This window comes from Pan troglodytes, chromosome 1, assembly GCF_028858775.2.
Source record: "Pan troglodytes isolate AG18354 chromosome 1, NHGRI_mPanTro3-v2.0_pri, whole genome shotgun sequence".
NCBI classification, from domain to species: domain Eukaryota; kingdom Metazoa; phylum Chordata; class Mammalia; order Primates; family Hominidae; genus Pan; species Pan troglodytes.
In genome coordinates, this window is record NC_072398.2 from 1,039,422 (window position 1) to 1,065,734 (window position 26,313).

The 26,313-nt window shown below is 36.9% G+C and overlaps 2 protein-coding genes and 1 long non-coding RNA gene across 7 annotated transcripts in view; 1 reads left to right on the top strand and 2 right to left on the bottom strand.

Annotated features, from left to right (window-relative positions):
• Positions 1–26,313, bottom strand: part of OR2L13 (olfactory receptor family 2 subfamily L member 13) — a 202,084-nt gene that overhangs the window by 67,605 nt on the left and 108,166 nt on the right. The window contains exon 2 of one of the 5 annotated variants that reach the window (XM_063809052.1): positions 20,878–20,931. The exons of the other annotated variants lie outside the window; for them this stretch is intronic. The gene's annotated coding sequence lies outside the window, so the exon portion shown is untranslated. The remainder of the gene's footprint in view (positions 1–20,877; positions 20,932–26,313) is intronic. 5 annotated transcript variants of the gene reach the window in all.
• LOC107970862 (uncharacterized) lies at positions 6,131–25,218 on the top strand. The gene is made up of 3 exons (XR_001713838.3): positions 6,131–6,212; positions 6,838–6,961; positions 24,194–25,218. It is a non-coding gene; the product is annotated as an uncharacterized LOC107970862 (long non-coding RNA).
• Positions 10,414–11,560, bottom strand: LOC469759 (olfactory receptor 2L3). The gene has a single exon (XM_063809066.1). The coding sequence runs from the start codon at positions 11,428–11,430 to the stop codon at positions 10,492–10,494; it is 939 nt and encodes a 312-aa protein (XP_063665136.1). The 5' UTR covers positions 11,431–11,560; the 3' UTR covers positions 10,414–10,491.

The following is a 26,313-nucleotide window of genomic DNA, read 5'->3' on the forward strand; positions in this document are numbered from 1 at the left end:
GCATTGAATCTATAAATTACCTTGGGCAGTATGGCCATTTTCACGATATTGATTCTTCCTACCCATGAGCATGGAATGTTCTTCCATTTGTTTGTATCCTCTTTTATTTCCTTGAGCAGTGGTTTGTAGTTCTCCTTGAAGAGGTCCTTCACATCCCGTGTAAGTTGGATTCCTAGGTATTTTATTCCCTTTGAAGCAATTGTGAATGGGAGTTCACTCATGATTTGGCTCTCTGTTTGTCTGTTATTGGTATATAAGAATGTTTGTGATTTTTGTACATTGATTTTGTATCCTGAGACTTTGCTGAAGTTGCTTATCAGCTTAAGGCGATTTTGGGCTGAGACAGTGGGGTTTTCTAGATATATAATCATGTCATCTGCAAACAGGGACACTTTGACTTCCTCTTTTCCTAATTGAATACCCTTTATTTCCTTGTCCTGCCTAATTGCCCTGGCTGAAACTTCCAACACTATGTTGAATAGGAGTGGTGAGAGAGGGAATCCCTGTCTTCTGCCAGTTTTCAAAGGGAATGCTTCCAGTTTTTGCCCATTCAGTATGATATTGGCTGTGGGTTTGTCATAGATAGCTCTTATCATTTTGAGATATGTCCCATTAATACCTAATTTATTGAGAGTTTTTAGCATGAAGGGTTGTTGAAGTTTGTCAAAGGCCTTTTCTGCATCTACTGAGATAATCATGTGGTTTTTGTCTTTGGTTCTGTTTATATGCTGGATTACATTTATTGATTTGTGTATACTGAGGCAGCCTTGCATCCCAGGGATGAAGCCCACTTGATCGTGGTGGATAAGCTTTTTGATGTGCTGCTGGATTCGGTTTGCCAGTATTTTATTGAGGATTTTTGCATCAATGTTCATCAAGGATATTGGTCTAAAATTCCCTTTTTTGGTTGTGTCTCTGCCTGGCTTTGGTATCAGGATGATGCTGGCCTCATAAAATGAATTAGGGAGGATTCCCTCTTTTTCTATTGATTGGAATAGTTTCAGAAGGAATGGTACCAGTTCCTCCTTTTACCTCTGGTAGAATTCGGCTGTGAATCCATCTGGTCCTGGACTCTTTTTGGTTAGTAAGCTATTGATTATTGCCACAATTTCAGAGCCTGTTATCGTTCTATTCAGAGATTCAACTTCTCCCTGGTTTACTCTTGAGAGGGTGTATGTGTCGAGGAATTTATCCATTTCTTCTAGATTTTCTAGTCTATTTGCGTGGAGGTGTTTGTAGTATTCTCTGATGACAGTTTGTATTTCTGTGGGATCAGTGGTGATATCCGCTTTATCATTTTTTATTGCATCTATTTGATTCTTCTCTCTTTTTTTTTTATTAGTCTTTCTAGCGGTCTATCAGTTTTGTTGATCCTTTCAAAAAACCAGCTCCTGGATTCATTAATTTTTGAAGGGTTTTTTGTGTCTCTATTTCCTTCAGTTGTGCTCTGATTTTAGTTATTTCTTGCCTTCTGCTAGCTTTTGAATATGTTTGCTCTTGCTTTTCTAGTTCTTTTAATTGTGATGTTAGGGTGTCAATTTTGGATCTTTCCTGCTTTCTCTTGTGGGCATTTAGTGCTATAAATTTCCCTCTACACACTGCTTTGAATGTGTCCCAGAGATTCTGGTATGTTGTGTCTTTGTTCTTGTTGGTTTCAAAGAACATCTTTATTTCTGCCTTCATTTCGTTATGTACCCAGTAGTCACTCAGGAGCAGGTTGTTCAGTTTCCATGTAGTTGAGTGGTTTTGAGTGAGTTTCTTAATCCCGAGTTTTAGTTTGATTGCTCTGTGGTCTGAGAGACAGTTTGTTATAATTTCTGTTCTTTTACATTTGCTGAGGAGAGCTTTACTTCCAACTATGTGGTCAATTTTGGAATAGGCGTGTTGTGGTGCTGAAAAAAATGTATATTCTGTTGATTTGGGGTGGAGAGTTCCGTAGATGTCTATTAGGTCCGCTTGGTGCAGAGCTGAGTTCAATTGCTGGGTATCCTTGTTAATTTTCTGTCTCATTGATCTGTCTAATGTTGACAGTGGGGTGTTAAAGTCTCCCATTGTTATTGTGTGGGAGTCTATGTCTCTTTGTAGGTCACTCAGGACTTGCTTTATGAATCTGGGTGCTCCTGTATTGGGTGCATATATATTTAGGATAGTTAGCTCTTCTTGTTGAATTGATCCCTTTACCATTATGTGATTGCCTTCTTTGTCTCTTTTGATCTTTGTTGGTTGAAAGTCTGTTTTATCAGAGACTAGGATTGCAATCCCTGCCTTTTTTTGTTTTCCATTTCCCTGGTAGATCTTCCTCCACCCTTTTATTTTGAGCCTATGTGTGTCTCTGCATGTGAGATGGGTTTCCTGAATACAGCACACTGATGGGTCTTGACTCTTTATCCAATGTGCCAGTCTGTGTCTTTTAATTAGAGCATTTAGTCCATTTACATTTAAAGTTAATATTGTTATGTGTGAATTTGATCCTGTCATTATGATGTCAGCTGGTTATTTTGCTCGTTAGTTGATGCAGTTTCTTCCTAGCATCGATGGTCTTTACAATTTGGCATGATTTTGCAGTGGCTGGTACCGGTTGTTCCTTTCCATGTTTAGTGCTACCTTCAGGAGCTCTTTTAGGGCAGGCCTGGTGGTGACAAAATTGCTCAGCATTTGCTTGTCTGTAAAGGATTTTATTTCTCCTTCACTTATGAAGCTTAGTTTGGCTGGATATGAAATTCTGGGTTGAAAATTCTTTTCTTTAAGAATGTTGAATATTGGCCCCCACTCTCTTCTGGCTTGAAGAGTTTCTGCCGAGAGATCCACTGTTAGTCTGATGGGCTTCCCTTTGTGGGTAACCTGACCTTTCTCTCTGGCTGCCCTTAACATTTTTTCCTTCATTTCAACTTTAGTGAATCTGACAATTATGTGTCTTGGAGTTGCTCTTCTCGAGGAGTATCTTTGTGGCGTTCTCTGTATTTCCTGAATCTGAATGTTGGCCTGCCTTGCTAGATTGGGGAAGTTCTCCTGGATAATATACTGCTGAGTGTTTTCCAACTTGGTTCCATTCTCCCCGTCACTTTCAGGTACACCAATCAGACGTAGATTTGGTCTTTTCACATAGTCCCATATTTCTTGGAGGCTTTGTTCATTTCTTTTTATTCTTTTTTCTCTAAACTTCCCTTCTCACTTCATTTCATTCATTTCATCTTCCATCACTGATACCCTTTCTTCCAGTTGATTGCATCGGCTCCTGAGGCTTCTGCATTCTTCACGTAGTTCTCGAGCCTTGGCTTTCAGCTCCATCAGCTCCTTTAAGCACTTCTCTGTATTCCTTATTCTAGTTATACTTTCATCTAAATTTTTTTCAAAGTTTTTAACTTCTTTGCCGTTGGTTTGAATTTCCTCCTGTAGCTCGTAGTAGTTTGATCGTCTGAAGCCTTCTTCTCTCATCAAAGTCATTCTCCGTCCAGCTTTGTTCCGTTGCTGGTGAGGAACTGCGTTCCTTTGGAGGAGGAGAGGTGCTCTGCTTTTTAGAGTTTCCAGTTTTTCTGCTCTGTTTTTTTCCCCATCTTTGTGGTTTTATTTACTTTTGGTCTTTGATGATGGTGATGTACAGATGGGTTTTTGGTGTGGATGTCCTTTCTGTTTGTTAGTTTTCCTTTTAACAGATAGGACCCTCAGCTGCAGGTCTGTTGCAGTTTGCTAGAGGTCCCCTCCAGACCCTGTTTGCCTGGGTACCAGCAGCGGTGGCTGCATAACAGTGGATTTTCGTGAACCGCGAATGCTGCTGTCTGATCATTCCTCTGGAAATTTTGTCTGAGAGGATTACCCGGCTGTGTGAGGTGTCAGTCTGCCCCTACTGGGGGGTGCCTCCCAGTTAGGCTGCTCGGGGGTCAGGGGTCAGGGACCCACTTGAGGAGGCAGTCTGCCCTTTCTCAGATCTCCAGCTGCGTGCTGGGAGAACCACTGCTCTCTTCAAAGCTGTCAGACAGGGACATTTAAGTCTGCAGAGGTTACTGCTGTCTTTTTGTTTGTCTGTGCCCTGCCCCCAGAGGTGGAGCCTGCAGAGTCAGGCAGGCCTCCTTGAGCTGTGGTGGGCTCCACCCAGTTCAAGCTTCCCGGCTGCTTTGTTTACCTAAGCCAGCCTGGGCAATGGCGGGCGCCCCTCCCCCAGCCTCGCTGCTGCCTTATAGTTTGATCTCAGACTGCTGTGCTAGCAATCAGCGAGACTCTGTGGGCGTAGGACCCTCCGAGACATGTGTGGGATATAATCTCCTGGTGCGCCGTTTTTTAAGCCCGTTGGAAAAGCGCCGTATTAGGGTGGGAGTGACCCGATTTTCCAGGTGCCATCTGTCACCCCTTTCTTCGACTAGGAAAGGGAACTCCCTGACCCCTTGTGCTTCCTGAGTGAGGGAATGCCTCGCCCTGCTTCGGCTCGCACACGGTGCACTGCACCCACTGTCCTGTGCCCACTGTCTGGCACTCCCTAGTGAGATGAACCCGGTACCTCAGATGGAAATGCAGAAATCACCCGTCTTCTGCATCGCTCACGCTGGGAGCTGCAGACTGGAGCTGTTCCTATTTGGCCATCTTGGCTGCCAGCCCTCATATTATTTAGATATTAAAGAAAATTAATCTACAAAAAGAATAATATGAGCAAATAATTACACCAAATATTTTTATTATACTTAGGAGTTTTTCCTGGATTTTTAAAAAACGTGCAACTATCTAGGAACAATTAAACTCAGCAATTCAGAGGAAGCCAATTAAAACTACCTGTGAAGATACAGTATAACTATATTTCTAACAAATCAGTTTATTAGGGGGCTGAAAAGGTGTTTTAGTTGATAATATGTAAAAGTAGACAGTTCTGCTATAATATGATACTGAGATTTTCAATACACTTTATGCTGGTAAAACTGCACATTGAAAAGGTAAAATTTCTAGTGCAAATAGGGATAAACCATTCAAAACTTATGAGATGTTTAATCAGGAAATTAACTCTAACTTGTGATAAAATTAGTAGCCCTGCTGAATTACTTCTTGCACTTTAAATCAGTGTCACATAGCCAATGACTGCTCCCTGACATTAAGCCCTTCTTCTTCTCCTGGAATTAATGCTTTTTCCTGCAAATTGTAGATGCTTGTGATCATTTACTTTTAATAAAGTCTATTGAATCAGTATTTAGCATCTGATCCCTGGTAGCTATCTTCATTAGTTAAGTTTTAGCACCAGGGAAATATCTTTGCAACTATCTAATTGGCACTGCTAGCTTCACCAGACAGCTTACAATTATAGAATGCATAGAGGATACTGAAGGTAAATAACACACTACTTGTGGTAAAGACAAAATTTCTGAAATTTTAAGTTTCCTTAAAGAGGGAAAACCCTATCAAAAGTAAGGGTAGTGAATAGAGGGACTGAGGAAGACAAATGTATTTTAAAATATTTAGCAGATAAAATTAAAAGGATCATATGATTGAATTTGTGGCAGTGAGACAAAATAGCTGAGATTAAGTCCCAAATGTCAAATTGACCTCAGTCCAACATGTGTGATCCATGTATTCATCTTTGTATTCTCCTAAAATGCTCTAAGTACTGACTAAGTATTCAGTGATTGATAAGATATTTCATCTGTAAAATAATTGCCTATTTTTTCTCCAGATTTTAAAGGCAAGTAAAAAAAAAGTTAGTAGTGGGGTTGAGGTAAGTCTTACAAAAGGAAGACAATTATTACTTCTATAGAAACATGAGGGATCACCTCTACCTCACCCACTTTATATCCTCTGTGAGTTTTTTGCCAAGGTCTAGGAAACAAATTGATACAAGACAGATTAACGAGGGAAAAGCATATAAGTTTTATTCATTTTACATGTACATGGGAATCTTCACAAGAGTGTGAAGTCCAAATAAATGGTCAAAGCAAGATGCTTTTATAATTTTAGACAAAGAATGATAAATTGCAGAAAAAATTACAGAAAAAAGAGAAACTGGCTCAAAGCCATACATTCCAAGGGAGTTACTAGGAGGTATATGGGGGTGTAAAGATAGTGAAAAATAAGGGTTAATTCTGGTAGTTTATTATTCAGACTGCATTCCTCCAGCTGTCAGGCTCTGGTGAAGTGCTATTTTCTATTCTGATACAGAGAGGGTACTGGAAGAATATCAGAATGTACCAGAGATTCCTGGAAGAATCTTTAGAACTTGCTGCATGCTGAAAAGACAGGTGAGATAACCTTTTTCTCCAATGTTAACCAAAATTTCTCAAATGTTTTCAGCTCAAACTAATAAACATGCTGACTCAGCATATTTGTGGATGGCATGTAATTCACTCCTTCACTCTACTCAATTATTTCACTATTGAACCACAGCTTGTTGTGATAAATCATCATTCTCAGTAAACTATCGCAAGAACAAAAAACCAAACACTGCATATTCTCACTCATAGGTGGGAATTGAACAATGAGAACACATGGACACAGGAAGGGGAACATCACACTTTGCGGACTGTTGTGGGGTGGGGGGAGTGGGGAGGGATAGCATTGGGAGATATACCTAATGCTAGATGACGAGTTAGTGGGTGCAGCACACCAGCATGGCACATGTATACATATGTAACTAACCTGCACATTGTGCACATGTACCCTAAAACTTACAGTATAATAATAATAAATAAAAAAAGAATGCAAAAAAAAAAAGAAAGATACTTATCCTTCAAAATAGAATGAATACTCATGTCCCTTTCCATAAATCAAACTTTGCTAATTTAATACATAAGAAATTTCTAAATGCACACTGTGTGGTATGAAATACTAATAGATACCACGTGCTGTAAAATTTGCATCTTCTAGCCTGAGGACATGAAATAATTAAAGAATGACTGTGAAGTGAAAAATAACCACAGCGTAACATTTGGATGGAACGAAAAATGGCTAAAACGAGGCACAATGAACAGTGAGCCAAGGACTCTGTGAGGTAATGAATTCATTAATTTCCCCAAGAGGAATTATTGTCCAACTTTCAAAATTATCAGGACTACATTCTCATAAACAATGTAGCAAATGACAGTATATTTGGATAATTTGACTTCTTTCTCCGTTGTTCTTCTTAATGACCACAAGGGGAAAGGAGTGGCCTCTGAGTACAGATACCATGTCAGTGGGGAAGAGCTTATTGCTTTCCTGAGCCAGAGCCTACAGGGGTAAACGAATTTTGAAGTCATTTCTGATAGCCTTGAAATGTTCAGCATTCATTGGTGACCTCTTTATCTCCATTCACAGAGACACTGGCATGAAAAATAGGATTACCGTTGCCTATACAGGAATGTCAGTAGGTGGGACTTCAATGATGCCATTTACCAATAAGGTAAAGGCATCCATACTGTTTTTCAGTAAACTAACTTCAGAGAGATGGAATGATTTCCCCAAAGCCATGGTATGTCACAGAAAATCATACAGCTAGGTCTCCTGATTCCCTCCGTGAATCACTACCTGGAATGGGTAAAGGGTCTGAACTGGGCACCACTGCTTAATTCAGTCTTCCCTCAGGCTTTTTCCAGTAATAACAACTAACAAAAACAGCAGGTATTGTGTCTTGGTCTATTCAAGCTTCTATGACAAAAATGTCTTAAACTGGGTAACCTATAAACAAGAGAAATGTATTTCTCAGAGTTGTGGAAGCTGGGAAGTTCTTTGTCTTAAGACAAAGTGACTGAAGATTCAGTGTCCTGAGAAGGCTTGCTTTCTGGTTCATAGACGGTGGCTTCTATGACACCCTAGATGGCACCATCTGCTGTAACCTCACATGGTAGAAGGGACAAACAAGCTCCCCTGAGCCTCCTTTAGAAAGGCATTAATCTTATTCAAGAGGGTGCTATCCTCATGACCTAATCATTTCCCAAAAGGCCCCAACTCCTAATACTATGACATTGAGGGTTAAGATTTAAGCATATGGATTTTGGGAGGATACAAACACCCAGACCATCTCACAATCCCACCACTATCCTAGACTGCATGATCTCATTCACTTCCTGCTCGCTCTTCCCATCCTTCTCAGGACTGGCTTCGTGGACCTATGCACAAGGTCCCACACTCAAAGGGCTCCATGCGTGGTTTCATGCTCTGCTGTTATCATTGGAATATTTAATAATTTCATCTCTGAGTATGCATGTGACAGAAGAGCTGGACAGGTTGGCAGCATTAGCAAGCAGTTTTGGTCCAGTAGAAATGACTACACAAGGGGGCTAAGGCAACACCCATATGGGGCAATTTGCCTGGCCTTCTCAGGCATGCACACACACACACACACACACACACACACACACACACACACACACCTTGTAATACTTCACAGCACCACAGGATTCCAAGGAGTGGCTTGGGTGTGGCTGGGCTCAGATTGGTGGTGATGACAGAAGCAGTGGCACAGGTGGCAGTTGGGTACAAATGTCCCTACCTGGGAAGAGAGGAGATGCTCTCCCTGGCAGCAGCAAGTGACTCGTAATGGAAGGCCTATTTTCTCTCTGTCCCAAAGCCCCTCCCTGTTGTATTCATGGAATATGACGTATCTGAGTGAATATCAGGACAGGAAATGCCAGGAAGCTAAGGCAGTAAACTTTGTTAGTAAATCATTACAAAATAAAAATACACACTGCTCATTGCAAAAAAGCACAACAAAGACATAGTCTGATTTATAAAACAAGTTCAAAATTTATGTTTTAACTGCTACAATATGGTAAAACAAATATCCACAGGCTTAGAAATAGAAATGACATTTAAAGAGCATTGAACTATGTAATACTTTACCGTTAACGGTAATCATGGAAGAGAACACTAGAATGTATTTGTACAAATCACTGGTGAAAGAAAATGAAGAGGAATACAAATGAATGGAAAGAAATCCAATGCTCATGGATTGGAAGAATTAATATTATTTAAATAACCAAACTACAGATTAAATGCAATGTCTATCAAAATACCAATGACATTCTGCACATAAATAGTAAAAACCATTATTTAAGATTTGTATGGAACTATTAAAGACCCCAAATAGTCAAAGCACTGTAGAATAAAAAGAAAAAACTGGAGGCATGAGTACCAAACTTCAAACTATACTACAAACATGGAATAACCAAAACAGAATGGTACTGGCATAAAAACAGACACATAGGACAGTAAAACAGAACAGAGAACCCAGAAATAAATCCATATATCTACAGTGAACTGGTTATTTTATTTTAATTACTATGGATACATAATAGTAATATATAATTGTGGAGTGTATGTGATGCTTTGATAAAGGCATACAATGTGTAATGATCAAATTGGGTTAATTGGGGTAACCATCACCTCAAATATGTGTTATTTCTTTGTGTTGGGAACATTCCAATTCCACTCTTTCAGTTATTCTTTAATACATACAATAAATTCTACAATAAATTATTGTTTACTATAGTTACTCTATTGTGCTATCAAATACTGACTCTTATTCATTCTATCTAATTATATTTTTGCAACTATTAGCCATCCCCACTTTATCATCCCTCCCCTGTACCCTTCCCACCCTCTAGTGACCATCAGTCTCTTCTCTATTTCCACTAGTTCAGTTTTTTAAAATTCTAGCTCCTGCATAGGAGTGAGAACAAGCAAAACTTTCTGTGCAACTGATTTTTGACAACAGACCCAAGAATGTTCATTGGGAAAAAGACAGTGTCTTCAATATAAGGTGCTGGCAAAACTGGATATTTTTAAGCAGAAAAATGAAAATAAACTCCCAGTCCTTACACTATATCCAAATCAACTCAAAACAGGTTAAAGACCTAAATGTAATCATTTTTATTACTGCCGGCACATTCCAGTCCTTGTTGTTGATCTAAAATATAGCTAATGTTAAATCGTTTCCTGGGATTCATTCCCCTATAAAGAACATAATCTTGTCATAGGCCATCCAGAGTGGTATCAGGACTTAAGAATCCCTGATGAGCTCTCTGCTAAACTGTGTAATGAGTTCCCTAAATTGAAAGAATGAGTAATTGGTACGTTAAGTGTCTAAGATAAGAAAGACAAAACATCTTACAGCTTTCAACTAGATACACCAAGTCAAGAGACCTATTTTTTGTTTTGTTTTAGACATAAACAAAAAAGTAAATTTAAAATTACTGGAAAATAAATTAACCATAAGGAAATTGTTATGCTGAGTGCCAACTTCACTTAGACCAATTTCATTTCCATTTCTGCATGACCAAAAACAAAAATTCTCATTGACAACATATTAGTAAAAGTAGGTGCTTTCAAAATTTATGGAAACAATGCCATGAAGAAAAAAGGTTGTTTGGAGTTATATATACATATATATGTAAAACAATTTTGTCCAGAAATCAGTGATTTTTTTCTCTTACCTTGATTACTTTTAGCTCCTGAACTCTAGAATTGAAATAATATTTTAATTACTATACACTGCTGGATGGATGTGTATCTGAGTCCTGAGACCTTAGGTAGAAAATGTTTCTACATTTTCCCAGAGCAGATTCTCTGACTCACTCGTGTCAGGGCCCCCATCACCTCCTTGTTCCTCAGGCTATAGATGATGGGGTTGAGCATTGGGGTGAGGATGGTGTAGAAGACAGCCAGAACCTTGTCCTCTGTTGGAGATCGCAGGGATCTTGGACGTAGATAGGTGTAGACAAAAGGTGCATAGTAGAAAGTTACTACAGTGAGGTGGGTGCTGCAGGTCAGGTAGGCTTTCTTCCTCCCTTCTGCAGATTTCATGTGGTAGACAGCAAGGAGAACCCGGCCATAGGAACATGAAATACCAATGAAGGGAAACAAGAGAAAGATGGTGGTGCTCAAAAACACTGTGCCCTCATAGACCCAGGTGTCCATGCAGGCCAGAGTCACCATTGCTGGGACATCGCAGAAGAAATGATTGATGGCCCTGGATCGGCAATAAGGAATATGCAGTACATATACAGTGTGAGCACAAGCATTGATCGAGCCTATGATCCAAGACCCTGTTATCATCAGCACACACACTCTTTTGCTCATGCGGATGAGATAGTGGAGAGGAAAGCAAATAGCAATGTAACGATCATAGGCCATAGATGCCAAAAGTAGTGCTTCTGCACCTCCTAATGCCAAGAAGAAGAAACTCTGAATCCCACACCCAGTGAAGGAGATAGACTTGTTACCAGACAGAAAATCAGAAGCCATCTTAGGAACAATGGTGGAGATATAATTTAGGTCAATGAGGGAGAGCTGACTAAGTAGGAAATACATGGGTGTGTGGAGATGGGTGTCCAAGAAGATGAGAAGAATCATGGATAGGTTTCCAATTAGAGCCATTAGGAAAATGAAAACAATGAGGATGAAGAGGAAAAGGCCAATTCTTGATGGTGGGAAGAATCCTAATAAGATGAAATCAGTTGATGTTTGATTGTAATTTTCCATGGGGCATTCGTGTGCTCTTTCCTGAAGGGGGACACAAGGGTAAGTTAAGCACAGAAATTCGTCTTTATCTGCAGGGAATGCATTTGAAGCCCCTCAGTAAATTCTTGAGGCTGGAGTTGACACTGAGCCCTATATACACTATTATTTTGTGTCCACACATACTTCTGATAAAGTTTAATTTTTAAATAAGACAAGTAAGAGATAAACAAGAGTAACTTATAATAAAATAGAATGAATATACAGTATACTATAATACAAATTATGTCAACATGGTCTCTGTCTTTCTCTCTCAAAATGTTTTATTGTACTCAGCCTTCTTTGATCTGATGTTTTACCTATTTTGAAAGAGAAATCTTAATTTTTACCCAGAGTTTTACATTTGATGATACCAACATTTGTTACCAGATATTTTTCTGAGAAATATGTAAATTTATAAGAAAGATATCTCTATTACAACTTCAGTAGAATAATGTTTTACTGCCTGACACTAACTCAGATATAATCAAAATCAGATGTTATATTGAATACATATGCATAGAAAGTCAATATAAATGCATACATTTAGATTTATATTTGAAAAAATAGTATTATCTTTATAGGATGATCTATTATCTTTCCATATTTATACTTTTTTTTTTTGAGTGACAGGGTCTCTCTCTGTTACCCAGGCGGGAGTGAAGTGGCAATATCATAGCTCACTGCATCCTTGACATTCTGGCTCAAGCAATCTACCTGCCTCAGCCTCCTGAGTAGCTGAGACTACAACCACAAGCCACCATACCTAGTTAACTTTCTATTTTTGTAGACATGAAGTCTTGCTATGTTACCAGGCTGGTTTTGAACTCTTGGCCTCACCAATCCTCCTGTCTTGGCCTTGCAAATGCTGGGAGTGCAGTCATGAGCTTCCCCACCCAACCCATGTTTATTCTGCCAGATTTACTTCTAAAACTGCAGCAGCCTCTCTGCTATTTTGAGAAACTTGAATGATGTTTGCACAATAATGCCAATTATCAATTATTTAGTCAGTTATCATTTTGTGGTTCATTTATTTAGAAATCCAGAATGAATCCTTATTGCTATGTCCCTTTAACCAAAGTCATGTTAATTCACGCTCTTGATTTTCAATATTCATCATCATCCATTCTCTTTTGCCTCCTTGCCTAATTTCAAAATTCTCTAGTTAAAGCAGATGCCTTACCAAATAGGTTACACATTTTGTCTTTTCCTTCTCTAGTGCTTAGATAACATTACAGATTGCTTTATGGATCCTTCAAAAGAATGAATTTTGAGGAAAATTCAATCTCTTAAATAAAAAGGGAAACTAGAATTCTGACAAACTTCTGGGTAGAGGTGCGTTAGAAACTCTACTCCAGATAGAAGACATCAGAGAACAACTTTGCACAGTATGCCTAAAAGAACTGGAGTTTTTTAGGCTTAAATATTAGTCTAGAGCCAAATACCACCAGAATTTTGAGCTACTATAACCACGTATACAACTAACATTCACACAGCATGCAAACACACAGAAATATGCATAATAACACATGATCATACTCATAAATACACTGAGATTATAATGATTAAAAATGCAGAAAGAATGAATTGTGATCAGAATTCACATCTTCAGAGATGTATGATATGTTATGAAATCCGTGAAATAAATATCATTTGCTATCTGAAAGGATACAACAGGTAACATAAAGGACCTTTGAAAATTAAAAATATAATTGATAAAAAATATTAAGTGAAAGTTTCAAAAGGCAAAGTAAGAAAAATCTATTAGAAGGTAAACAAAAGCAACAACAATATGAAAAAATTGTAATTTAGGAAAGATAAAAAAAGTAGGGAAATCATATTGGAGGAACAATATGTGCTTAAGGACTTTCTTAGAAATGCATATAGCAAAATAATAATGAAGTTAATATTCTTAAAAAATTTTCTCTGAAATGAAATATATTAACCATCATATTCAAATGGCATGCAAATTCACAAAAATAAGTAAGAAATACTTTCCTGAAAAATATTATATAAAAATTCTATTTCCTTGGGAAAATTTCCTAAAAATTCTAAATATTACCCACAAGACAAATTCTAAAGCTTTTGAAATAAAAGTAATAAATATCAGAAGATATATATATATATATATATATAAAACCAGGTTTTACAATAGTTTATATTTTTTGTATTGTAGCAATAAATTCTATAAGATGAAATGATGTTGTCAACCCCTTGGTGCAGACATAAAGTGGAATGCAGTTCTGCTGTGACAATGGGAGAAGTGTAAGGAACCTAGGGGTGATGACGGAGGAGGGAGCAGTCACTATCCATGGGGATCTGTATCATGGATCAAGGAATGATATTTGAGATATAGAAAATCAAGCATTAGCAGATGAATGTATTGTCTGAAAATACATGGACAAATATGAGGGAAAACTGAAAAGATAATTTGAAGTCCTTGCCTTTGGGGTCAGCAAGAGTTTGTTATGTTTCTAACATTTTACTCTGTGGTCTGCTGAGACCATGTCTATGCATTTCTTTCATAAAACATTAAAGTGATGTAAAAATTATGTGACAGTTGGGATTTTAACCCACAGCTTCATCATAATAATGAAAGACTGGCAGCTTTGACTCTAAGATTTGCAACAAGACACGGAAGTCCACTTTCTCTGCATCTACTTAACACATTACTGCAAGTTCAGTCAAAACAATTAAACAAGAAAAGAAATAAAAATTATCTTATTTCAAAAGAAAGAACTAAAATTATTTCTATTTGCATATGACATAATTATATATGTAGAAAACTTAGGATAAATAATAAATAAAATTAGCAAAATTACAGGATGCAACATCAACAACCAGAATCTGTTGTAATTCTATACACTAACAAAGAACAATCTGAAAACTACACTCTGATTTTATTTCCAATAGTAACAAAAAGAAATAAAACACTTAAGAATAAACCTAACCAAGAAGTTAAAAACTTTATACATTGAAAATGAGAAAATGCTGATTAGAGCTATTAAAGAAGACACAAATAAATGGAAATGCATCCTATATATTTATCAATTGGAAGGGTTAATACTGTTAAGATGTCAACAACAGCCAAAGTCACCCATTGATGTGCTGTATTCAAGAGACACATCTTATGTGCAAAGATGCACACAGACTCAAAATAAAGGAATAGAGAAAAATTTACCAAGCAAAAGGAAAAAAGGAAAAAGCAGTGGTAGCAATCCTAGTTTCTGACAAAACAGATTTTAAACCAACAAAGGTCAAAAAAGACAAAGAAGGGCATTACATAATGTAAAAGAGTTCAATTCGACAAAAATTTCTAACCATTGTAAATATTTATGAACCCAATACAGGAGCACCCAGATTCATAAAACAAGTTCCTAGAGACCTACAAAGAGACTTAGACCCCTACACAATAATAGTGAGAGACTTTAATACCCCACCGTCACTATTAGATAATTGAGACAGAAAATTAACAAAGATATTCAGGACTTGAACTCAGCTCTAGATCATGTGGACCTGATAGATGTCTACAGAACTCTCCATCCCAAAACAACAAAATATAAAATTTTGTCTTGGCACCTTATGGCACTTACTCTAAAACTATCGCATAATTGGAAGTAAAACTCTCCTCAGCAAATACAAAAGAACTGAAATCATAACAAACAGTCTCTCAGACCACAGCACAATCAAATTATAACTCAAGATTAAAGCCCCCTCAAGGCCAGGCACAGTGGCTCACGACTGTAATCCCAGCACTTTGGGAGGCCAAGGCGGGCAGATTGCCTGAGCTCAGGAGTTTCTGACAAGCCTGGGCAACACAGGGAAACCCTGTGTCTACTAAAATCCAAAAAAATTTAGCCAAGTATGGTGGCGTGTACCTGCAGTCCCAGCTACCCAAGAGGCTGAGGCAGGAGAATTGCTTGAACCCAGGAGGCAAAAGTTGCAGTGAGCAGAGATCACACCATTGCACTCCAGCCATCTAAAAAAAAAAAAAAAAAGCCCCCTCAAAACCACACAACTACAGGGAAATAGAACAACCTGCTCCTGAATGACTCCTGTCTAAATAATAAAATTAAGGCAGAAATGAAGAAGTTCTTTAAGACCAAAGAAAGCAAAGAGACAACTCATCAGAATCTCCGGGATGCAGAGAAATCAGTGTTAAGAGGGACATTTATTGCACTAAATGCACAAAGCAAAAAGCTAGAAAGATCTCAAATCGACACCCTAACATCACAACTAAAAGAACTAGAGAGCCAAGAGCAAACAAACCCCAGAACTAGGAGAACACAAGAAATAACCAAGATCAGGGTGGAACTGAAGGAGATGGAGACCCAAAAAAACCCTTCAAACAATTAACGAATCCAGGAGCTGGTTTTTGAAAAAAAAATCAATAAACTAGATAGACCACTATCAAGACCAACATGGCACATGTATACATATGTAACTAACCTGCACGTTGTACACATGTACCCTAAAACTTAAAGTATAATAAAAAAAGAATAATAAAGAAGTAAAGAGAGAAGATTCCAATGAACACAATCAGAAACAATAAGGGAAATACCACCACCAACCCCACAGGAACACAAACAACCAACAGAGAATACTAAAAGCACCTCTATGCAAATAAACAGGAAAATCTAGAAGAAATGGATAAATTCCTGGACACATAAACCTTCCCAACACTGAACCAGGAAGAATTTGAATCCCTGAATAGACCAATAACAAGTTCTGAAATTGAGGCAATAATAAATAGCCTACCAAAGAAAAAAAAGCCCAGGTTCAGATGGATTACAGCTGAATTCTACCAGAGGTAAAAAGAGGAGCTGTTATCATTTCTTCTGAAACTTTTCCAAACAATTGAAAAGGAGGGACTCCACCCTAAATCATTTTTTTCCTTGAGACGGAGTCTCACTGTCATCCAGTCTCACAATCACCCAGGTGATGATGTCACCTACAGTGGCACAATCTCAGCTCACTGCGACCTTCGCCTCCTGGGTTTAAGTGATTCACATGCCTCAGCCTCCAGAGTAGCTGGGACAACAGGCACACAACACCATACCTGGCTAATTTTTTGTATTTTTAGTAGAGATAGGGTTTCACGAAGTTGGCCAGGCTGGTCTCGAACTCCAGACTTCTGTTGATCCACCTGCCTTGGCCTTCCAGAGTGCTGGGATTACAGGCATAAGTCACCATGCCCAGCCCACACTAACTCATTTTATGAGGCCAGCATCATCCTGCTTCCAAAACCCAGCAGAGACATAACAAAAAAAAAAGAAAACTTTGTGCCAATATCCCTGATGAACAATGCAATGCAAACATACTCAATATAATACTGACAAATTGAATCCAGCAGCACATCAAAAAGCTTCTCCATCACAATCAAGTCAGCTTCATCCCCTGGATGCAAGCTGGTTGTACATACACAAATCAATGAATGTAATCCATCACATAAACAGAACTAAAGACAAAAACTACATGATTATCTCAATAGACACAGAAAAGGCTTTCAAAAAAATTCAACTTCCCTTCATGTTAAAAACTCTCAACAAATTAGGTATTTAAGGAACATACATCAAAATAATAAGAGCCATTTATGACAAACCCACAGCCAACATTGTACTGAATGGGCAAAAACTGGAAGCATTCCCTTTGAAAATTAGCACAAGACAAGGATGCCCTCTCTCACGACTCTTATTCAATGTAGTGTTGGAAGGTATGACCAGGGCAATCAATCAAAGGAAATAAAGAAAGGGTATGCAAATAGGAAGAAAGGAAGTCAAATTGTCTTTGTTTCAGATGATATGATTCTATCTAGAAAACCCGACTGACTCAGCCCAAAGGCTTCTTAAGCTGATAAGCAAATTCATCAAACTCTCAGGATACAAAATCAATGTGCAGAAATCTCAAGCAATCCTACACTCCAGCAACAGACAGGCAGAAAGCCAAATCATGAATGATCTCCCATTCATAATTGCCACAAAGATAATAAAATACCTGGGAATACAGCTAACAAGGGAAGTGAAGGACCTATTCAAAGAGAACTACAAACCATTGTTCAAGGAAATCACAAAGGACACAAGCAGAGGGAAAAACATTCCATACTCATGGATAGGAAGAATCAATATTGTGAAAATGGCCATACAGCCCAAAGCAATTTATAGATACAATGCTATTCCAATAAATACCATTGATATTCTTCACAGAATTAGAAAAAAAGAACTATTTTAAAATCATATGGAACCAAAAAAGAGCTTGCATAGCCAAAGAACAAAGCTGGAGGCATCAGGCTACCCAACCGCAAACTGTACTACAAAGCTACAGTAACATAAACTTATGGTACTGGTACAAAAACAAGCACATAGACCAATGGAACAGAATAGAAAACTCAGAAATAAAACTGCACATCTACAACCATCTGATCTTCAACAAACTGGAAAAAAACAAGCAATGGGGAAAGGATTCCCTATTTAATAAATGGTGCTGGGAGAACTGGCTAGCCATATGCAGAAAATAGAAACTGGATTCCTTCCTTACACCTTATACAAAAATTAACTCAAGATGGATTAAAGACTGAAATGTAAAACCCAAAACTATAAAAGCCCTAGAAGAAAATCTAGGCAATATCATTCAGGAAGTAGGCATGGGCAAGGATTTTATGACAAAGACTCCAAAAGCAATTGCAACAATAGCAAAAATTGACAAATGGGATCTAACTAAACTAAAGAGCTTCTACACAGCAACCAAAACTATCACCAGAATGAACAGATAACCTACAGAATGGGAGAAAATTATTGCAATCTATCCATCTGACAAAGGTCTAATTCCAGAATCTACAAAGAACTTAAGCAAATTTACAAGAAAAGAACAAACAACCCCATTAAAATTGTGCAAAGGATATGAAAAGACATTTCTCAATAAAAAGACATAGGTATGGCCAACAAACATATTTTTAAAAGTACATCACTGATCATTAGAGAAATGCAAATCAAAACCATAATTAGATACCATCTGCTGCCAATCAGAATGGCAATTATTAAAAAGTCAAGAAACAACAGATGCTAGTGAGGCTGTGAAATAGGAACAGGAATGCTTTCACACTGTTGGTAGGAATGTAAATTAGTTCACCCATCGTGGAAGACAGTGTGGCAATTCCTCAAAGACTTAGAACTGGAAATACCATTTGATCCAGCATTCCCGTTACTGGGTGTATACCCAAAGGAATATAAATTATTCTATTATAAAGGTACTGGCATGTGTATGTTCATTGCAGCACTATCCACAATAGCAAAAACATGGAATCAACCCAAATGTCCATTAATGATAGACTGAATAAAGAAACTGTGGTACATATACACAATGGAATACTATACAGCCATAAAAATAATAAGATCATGTCCTTTGCAAGGACATGGATGAAGCTGGAAGCCATTATCCTCAGCAAACTAATGCAGGAACAGAAAACTAAATACTGCATATTCTCTCTTATAAGTGGGAGCTGAACAATGAAAACACATTGACACAGGAAGAGAACAACACTTACTGGGGCCTGTTGTGGGAGGGCGGTGGAGGGGAGAGCATTAGGGAAAAGAGCTAGTGCATGCTGGGCTTAATACCTAGGTGATGGATTGATACGTGCAACAAATCACCATGGCACACGTTTACCCATGAAACAAAACTGCTCTTCCTGCACATACAGCCTGGAACTTAAAAACAAACAATAAAATAATTATTAAAAATAAAAATAAAAAGTGTACAAAGCCAAAAAAAATTAGTAGAATCTCTATCAAAATTAAAATGATAAATTTTTTTTTCAGAAACAGAAAAGCCCATTCTAAAATTTACATGAATTTTAAAGAATCCTCAGTAGTCAAAAAATCTTGACTTTTTTGGAAAAAGAACAAAATTTAAAGACTCATACAATCTGATTTTTTTTTTTTTTTTGAGATGGAGTCTCACTCTGTCGCCCAGGCTGGAGTGCAGTGGCACCATCTCAGGTGACTACAAGCTCCACCTCCCAGATTCACACCATTCTCCTGGCTTAGCCTCCTGAGTAGCTGGGACTACAGGTGCCCACCACCACGCCCAGCTAATTTTTTTTGTATTTTTAGTAGAGATGGGGTTTCACCATGTTAGCCAGGATGGCCTCAACCTCCTTACCTTGTGATCTGCCCGGCTCAGCCTCCCAAAGTGCTGGGATTACCGGCATGAGCCACCACACCAGGACATACACTTTCTGATTTTAAAACTTACTCGAAGCTATAGTAATCAAAACAATGTGGCAATGGCACCAGACATATAGCTCAACAGTATAAAATAGAGTCAAGAAATAGCCTCTCATATACATGGTAACCTTTTTTCAAAAAGGAACTAAGTCCACTCAGTGGAGATGGAACAATCTTTTCAATAAATGGTGTTTGGAAAAGTGGATATTTACATTCAAGATATTGAAGTTGGATGTTTATACCATATTGAAAAATTAAGTCAAAATGAATAAAAATCCTAAATGCAAGAGATAAAACTATAAAGAATAGTTGGTGAAAATGTCGAATAATAAAGGCACTGTGGAAAATGATACAGCTGCTTCTCAACTTGCAGTGGAGTTTCACCTTTACAAACCCACCGCAAGTTGAAAAAATTGTAAGTAAAAATGCATTTAATATCTGCATAAAGTCATCATAATGTCAAAAATTGCAAGTCAAAGCATCACATGTCCAGGTATGCCTCAATTTACAATGTGGTTATGTTCCTATAAACTCATCATAAAGTCAAAAATCATCAAATTATTGTAAATCTGGAACCATCTGCATTGTAATTCCTCCAAAACTTAAACATAGAATAAGTATATGATCCAACAATTTTAGTTCTGAATGAAATAAATAAAATAATAAATAAATAAATAAATAAAATAAAAGCAGACACTTGAACAGACATTTTTGGATTTTTTGTATTCAGGGAGTACAATCGTGGTTTGTTACATGGATATGTTGCGTGATGCTGAGGTTTGGGCTTCTGTTGAACCCTTCACTAAAATAATGAACATAGCACAAATAGGTAGCTTTTCAACCCTTGCCTCCTCCCTCACTCTCCTCTTTTGGAGTCCCTGGTGTCTACTGTTCCCATCTTTATGTCCATGTGTATCCAATGTTTAGCTCCCAGTTATACCTGAGAACATGCAGTATTTGTTATTCTGTTTTTGCATCAAACAAATATTTCTATTCCCATGTTCATAGCAATACTTTTCACAATAGCCCGAAGGCAGAAACAAAGCAAGTGGTCATCTACAAAGAAATCAATATAAATATAGTATGTATACACAATTTTTAAAAGCGAAGAAATTTTGACACATGCTACAACATGGATGAAGCTTGAATACATTATGCTAAGTGAAATAAGTCGGTCACAGAAAGACAAATATTGCATGAATTCACTTACATGAAGTACCCACAGTAGTGAAATTCACAGAGATGGAAAGTGGAATGGTGGACCCTGGAAGATACGGGAAGGGAAAGAAGGAGAGTAATTGTTTAACAAAAACGAAGTGTTAGTTGGAGACAATGAAATTGTTTTGGAGATAGGTGCATGGTAGTGATGGTTGCACAACAATATATGTACTTAATGACACAGAACTCTACACTTAAAATGGTTAAAATGGTGTTCCTCTTAAGTATATTTGCACTAATAAAAAATCCCTTAAATGTACTGAAACTATTCCAATTTGGATTTCCAAATACATTTTTTAAACATCTTGGCAGGTTTCTAAACCATGGCAGAGCAATTTATTTTCAGTAATTTTATGACATTGCTAATTTTTTAAAGAAAATTTAGAAGAGCAAATTTTCATAAATGTCATTTGGAATCAAGATGAGATTGGCATTAAGACTAATCCAATACTCCGTAATTTATATTACTAGTATAATTATTGGTAAGTAGAATATGTAATATTTGAAATTGTTAACACAATTAACAGTTCAAACATTTGTATCATTTGTGTTTTACATAGGACTCTCTATGACAAACTGTCCAAGAAATAGTTAACATTATCCTAATTTTAAAGAAAAAAATAACATAGAACAGCATAATAAATGGCACATCACATCTGATAGTTAATGCCATGTTTTATGACTGCCAATGTATCATCTTTTTATTATCCATGTTCCAGTGTTCTAATATTCTAATGTCCTATTATATAATATTATTTAAATAAAATTAAAGGCTGGTTCCTGACAGGAAAGCAGCCTCAGCCATGATGTTCCTGTTTCAATAATGTGAAGAAGATATTTTTTCTTATGTAAAAATAAATCCAAATGGAATATTTCTGGCCCTTTTACTTTTGTATTAACAGAATTAGCTATAAGGAAGGTATTTTAGCATATTAAGAAACATCTTCACTTGCTTTTACTTTTTTTTTTCACTAAAAATTCAGTATGCAGGCATAAGCATTAATGACAGAATACACAGGAGGAAAGAACGAGCAGAAAAAGTCCTGGTCACTATATTTCAGAGTGAGTAGGACCCACAAACCTGAAACCTGAACTACGTCTCACGTGAAAGGCAGGAGGGAGGCGTGAACTTTCACAGACTCTCTCCACACATTGGCACCTGGAACGTCACAGGATTCGTTCCGTGATTCTATTGGAGTTCCTCAAAATAACTCTTCAGATAGGTATCGCCACTGATATTTTATAGATGACAAAACTGAGATTCAGAGATTTTCAGTAAACTTCCCTAGATCCACAAACACACATACATATATGCATATATACATATATACATACATATCTGTGAATAAATGTGACATGTAGATAAACATACATTAATATAAACCTTTTAAAAATGTGTGGTGTAGTTCATCCCTCAAAATTTTTTGGCAGTAAATCTGAAATAAGGCTGGTTCAGTTTTTAATCAGCCAAAACAAAAATAATAGAAAAAAAATTATTAAAACAAAAACTCCACATAAATGTTAAATAATTGAGAAAGTATAAGAAATGTAAAACAAGTAGGATTTTTTAATGATTAAAATTTACTCATTACAAATCTTTTTCCGTTTCCTCGTATCACCCAGTTTTACTGTACTTTCACCTCACCTGGCAACTATTATGTAGCTTCACAGAAAAATGGTTTCTCAGAAACTCTAAATGAAAGATATTTTCTATCTTGCTCCCAATGTAAAAGATTCCCTACTGGAAGAATTCAGTTATAAAAAAACACCCATATAATCTCCTCTGTAAATCACGTTGAGGATGTACATATTCAACGTAATATTTACGACTCTCCAAATGCTGCCCAAGTTTCAAATGAAGAACCTATTACTAACTTTTGAAGTCAAAAAGCATCATTGCATTGCATGGATCTCTTTCCTATCCTTCAATTTAGAGTTGAAAGTGAGATGAAGAAAGTAGCCTAATTTAGTGATTCATATACTCAGAGAAGACAAAGATTTTTCAAACAGAGTCTCATTATCACAAGGAAGAAAAACTGAATCACAAGATTTGAAGAGAGTTATTCACGACTGTGCAGTGACCTAGTGACAGAGTTGGGAACCAAGGAGGATGGTCGTCTTGAGTCCAGATACTGCAGTTTTCCACGGAGGCACAGATTTTACTCCCTATATTTTCCTCACCTTTGATCAAAGCTATTCTCAAAGAAAAAATATTATTCATCACAATATAAGGCTGGTCTCCTTAAAGTTGGTATGATCATTTGCATAGGTGCAGAAAACGTGTGGATTTACCAAAAAAAAAAAAGAGAGAGAGAGAGAGAGAAAAGGAAAGAAAAAGCTGGGGAGGCAGGGGCACAAGTTGGCTTTGCTGGAAGTTTTATAAAAAATCAGACTGAAGTTTTAAAAGTCTCCAAAATCCAAGACATTCTTTATGGAGTTTTCCAGAATCTGGTTTACTTCCTGTCTTCTGAAGCGATATCTAAAATATACAAAAGTTCTGAATCTCTGAAACTTCCAGAAACTGATCTCCGTTACTTGCACATAGGGCTGGGAAATGGTGGAACAGGTGACAGTGTCAGTTTCACTGCAAAAGCTGAGAACTCATTTACTCCATGAGTCAACCTTAATTCCTTAAAACAAGCTGTCTGTACCCGAATCTGCATGTCTACAGTAAGAATTATTTCACATTGACAACACTTGTCTAGAATGTCAATCAGATGACACAAAAGAGTGTCTTCTGGAGTATAGACAAGGACAGCTCTCCACAGCATCCTGGCATGGAATCCTACAGGAGATTCCTCCTTCTTTCAAGTTCCCCCACAATAGATTCTCCTAAGAAGAGACACAGTATATAATGTTGTATTTGACTGACTTAGGAATAACTGATATTATTTAATATTTACACAATGTGTATTTGTAATTGTTGAGAAGGGTATGAAGTTGGAGAACCACAACTCTTTAAGGTGTAAAGGAGTAAAGAATATAAAGTGAATATTTGCTTTATATGTGTGTATGTGTGCTTCCAATTCACATCCTGCCATTGAGGTCCACGATGGTGCATCAGCTCTCACAGATAGATACACAGGTAAGTGGGCAGACAGACATTTCCATGGCTAGACAGAAACTGATTATGAAAGTATATCCTTTGACTGTTACTTTGGAATGAGGACGTGCTTACTCTGCTTCACGCTGTAAGTTCACAGGACAGAGACTCCATTTAAAATAAATCGAATTCTACCTCTTACAATTACTAAAAATGTAAGCTTTTGTTGCTGAATGGCTGACCCTGTATCTTATAATTACAACAGGGAGAAGAATCCATGGTTTATTAGGAGCTATGACATAGTGACTGTGTATTACTTGACTGGGTGTATCACTGAAGAGAACCTGCAATTTTCAGCATCTTCATCATTATCATTGCCAGCATCATCAACATAATCACTCTCACTTAACTCACACACTTGTTATCCGCTATGACTGTAGAATAATATAGCCTTCACATTGTTTCCACATACTATGCTCATTTGCTTCTCACAAAAACTCTGCATGGTTGTTAAAGCAGCTATTTCTATTATTTCACTGGAAGTTTACCTTGTGTCCCGAAAGAAAAAATAAATACATTGTAAAAGTTAAAAGCACAAAACACTACAATTTGGATCAAGTTGCGTGTAAAAACAAAATCTGGATACCCATAGCACAGCTACTAATCGTACGGTTACCTTCATTACTGATTTCCAGAAGAACATCCTTCTTTTAAGAAAATATATCATTGCACTGCAGACTGGTGATTTTAACCATTCTCGTTGTACCTTTACTTTAATGCCCCTTTAACATTTTTATGCAAAAACAACACTAATACTTTCCAGGCATTTCATTAGAAACACTGGATTCATATAAGGTAAAATACAAAGTGAGGAGTAGCAATAAGATTATAATGAGCATCATATAATCACTCATCATTCATGGCAAAAGAAATCAAACCAAAATAGCACAAAACACCAGCCAAGTAGGAATGAGGAAATGCCGCCCCCTACAATCATTATTGTGAATGTGGGTTCTTTAATTTCACTTGAGCTCATAAAAGCATAGTCTAATGTAATGTATCCCTGTCTCTTCAATTGACCATCATTTACCTTCCCGTCCAGAAAACACATTTATGAATTAGGTTCAAAACCATTTTTGGTTGTGTGCATTTCATACTCCAAGATTCCTGCTGAATGGTGTTATAGAAAGTACAGTTATTAGTGCTGAAATTCACCTCAATTCTATTTCTGAACAAAGGTCTCTTAAGCACTTGCCAGAGTTCCTTCTTCCCTGTAATCAATAAAAATTTAAAAACACAATTATAATTAGTACCTTTATTATTTCCTCATTTCCAAACACTCACTGCCTTTGCTTAGCTGACGGCAGTCCTACAGTCATCATAGAAACAAATACATGGTTTTTAAAGAAATGTGTATATTGGTTTTTCATCCCTGCATGTGAGATTTCAGAGACCTCCATGGGGATTCAGTAGCAATCATGAATCCAGTCCTTCTTTACCTGGAGAATGAGATTAACAGTTGTTTTGCTGATATTCACTGGGGATTGTCCAGTGAGACTTTGGATATTCTAGGCTGAGTCACTAATACAGAGGGTGGCCTTAGTCCAAGGTTCAGATATGAGTTCTGATCATGTATTTAGATGTTTCAAGGCATGTCAAGGGTAAACTCAGTGGAGAAAGAAACAAATATATTTATTCACATTATGTCAATGTTATTGTGTTTCTAAACTTCATGAAACTCTATAGCCTGAATGTTGTTATTCAGGCATCCACCGTAACAATGCGTCTGCATTCATTAATTTCTTTCTCCATTTGGTTTATATTGGCAGTAAGATTTAAACCACTAAAATAGAATGAGGTTAATTTAATAGAAACACATAAGTAGAAATTATTAAAATATCGCATACATGGGAGTTATCTATTAACATATTTGGGGTATTATACATGTTCAAATTGTTTCTTTTCATTTGGAAATGCTCATTAAATTGAAAAGCTATTTTCTCCTATTAAATTAGATGACCTAATGATGTTACTACTCTTGTTTTATTAATATTTAGAAAATGTTTATTAATTGAATTGAATTTTTACTCAGTAGAGTACTTTAAATGTTCTCGAATTTCTTACTGTTTATAGCAAATGAATTAATTATACCATCTATCTGAGAAAAGTGATATTGGTTCATTTTAATTTTTTTGAGTTTTAAAAATATTTGAATTTTTTAAACATGTATTGATAAATTGTACTTTGACATATATTGATATATATTTTGACATATTTATTGTGATACATATTTTGATATGCATAGGCTATTCAGGTGAAGCAGTGGCAGTGGAGAAGGAACCAAGAAACCTGTAACTAGTTGTGATCAATTAGTTGTAAACACCA

Bases quoted from the DNA above. Each gene is read 5' to 3' on its own strand.
- LOC469759 (XM_063809066.1), bottom strand. From the start codon at position 11,430: ATGGAAAATTACAATCAAACATCAACTGATTTCATCTTATTAGGATTC.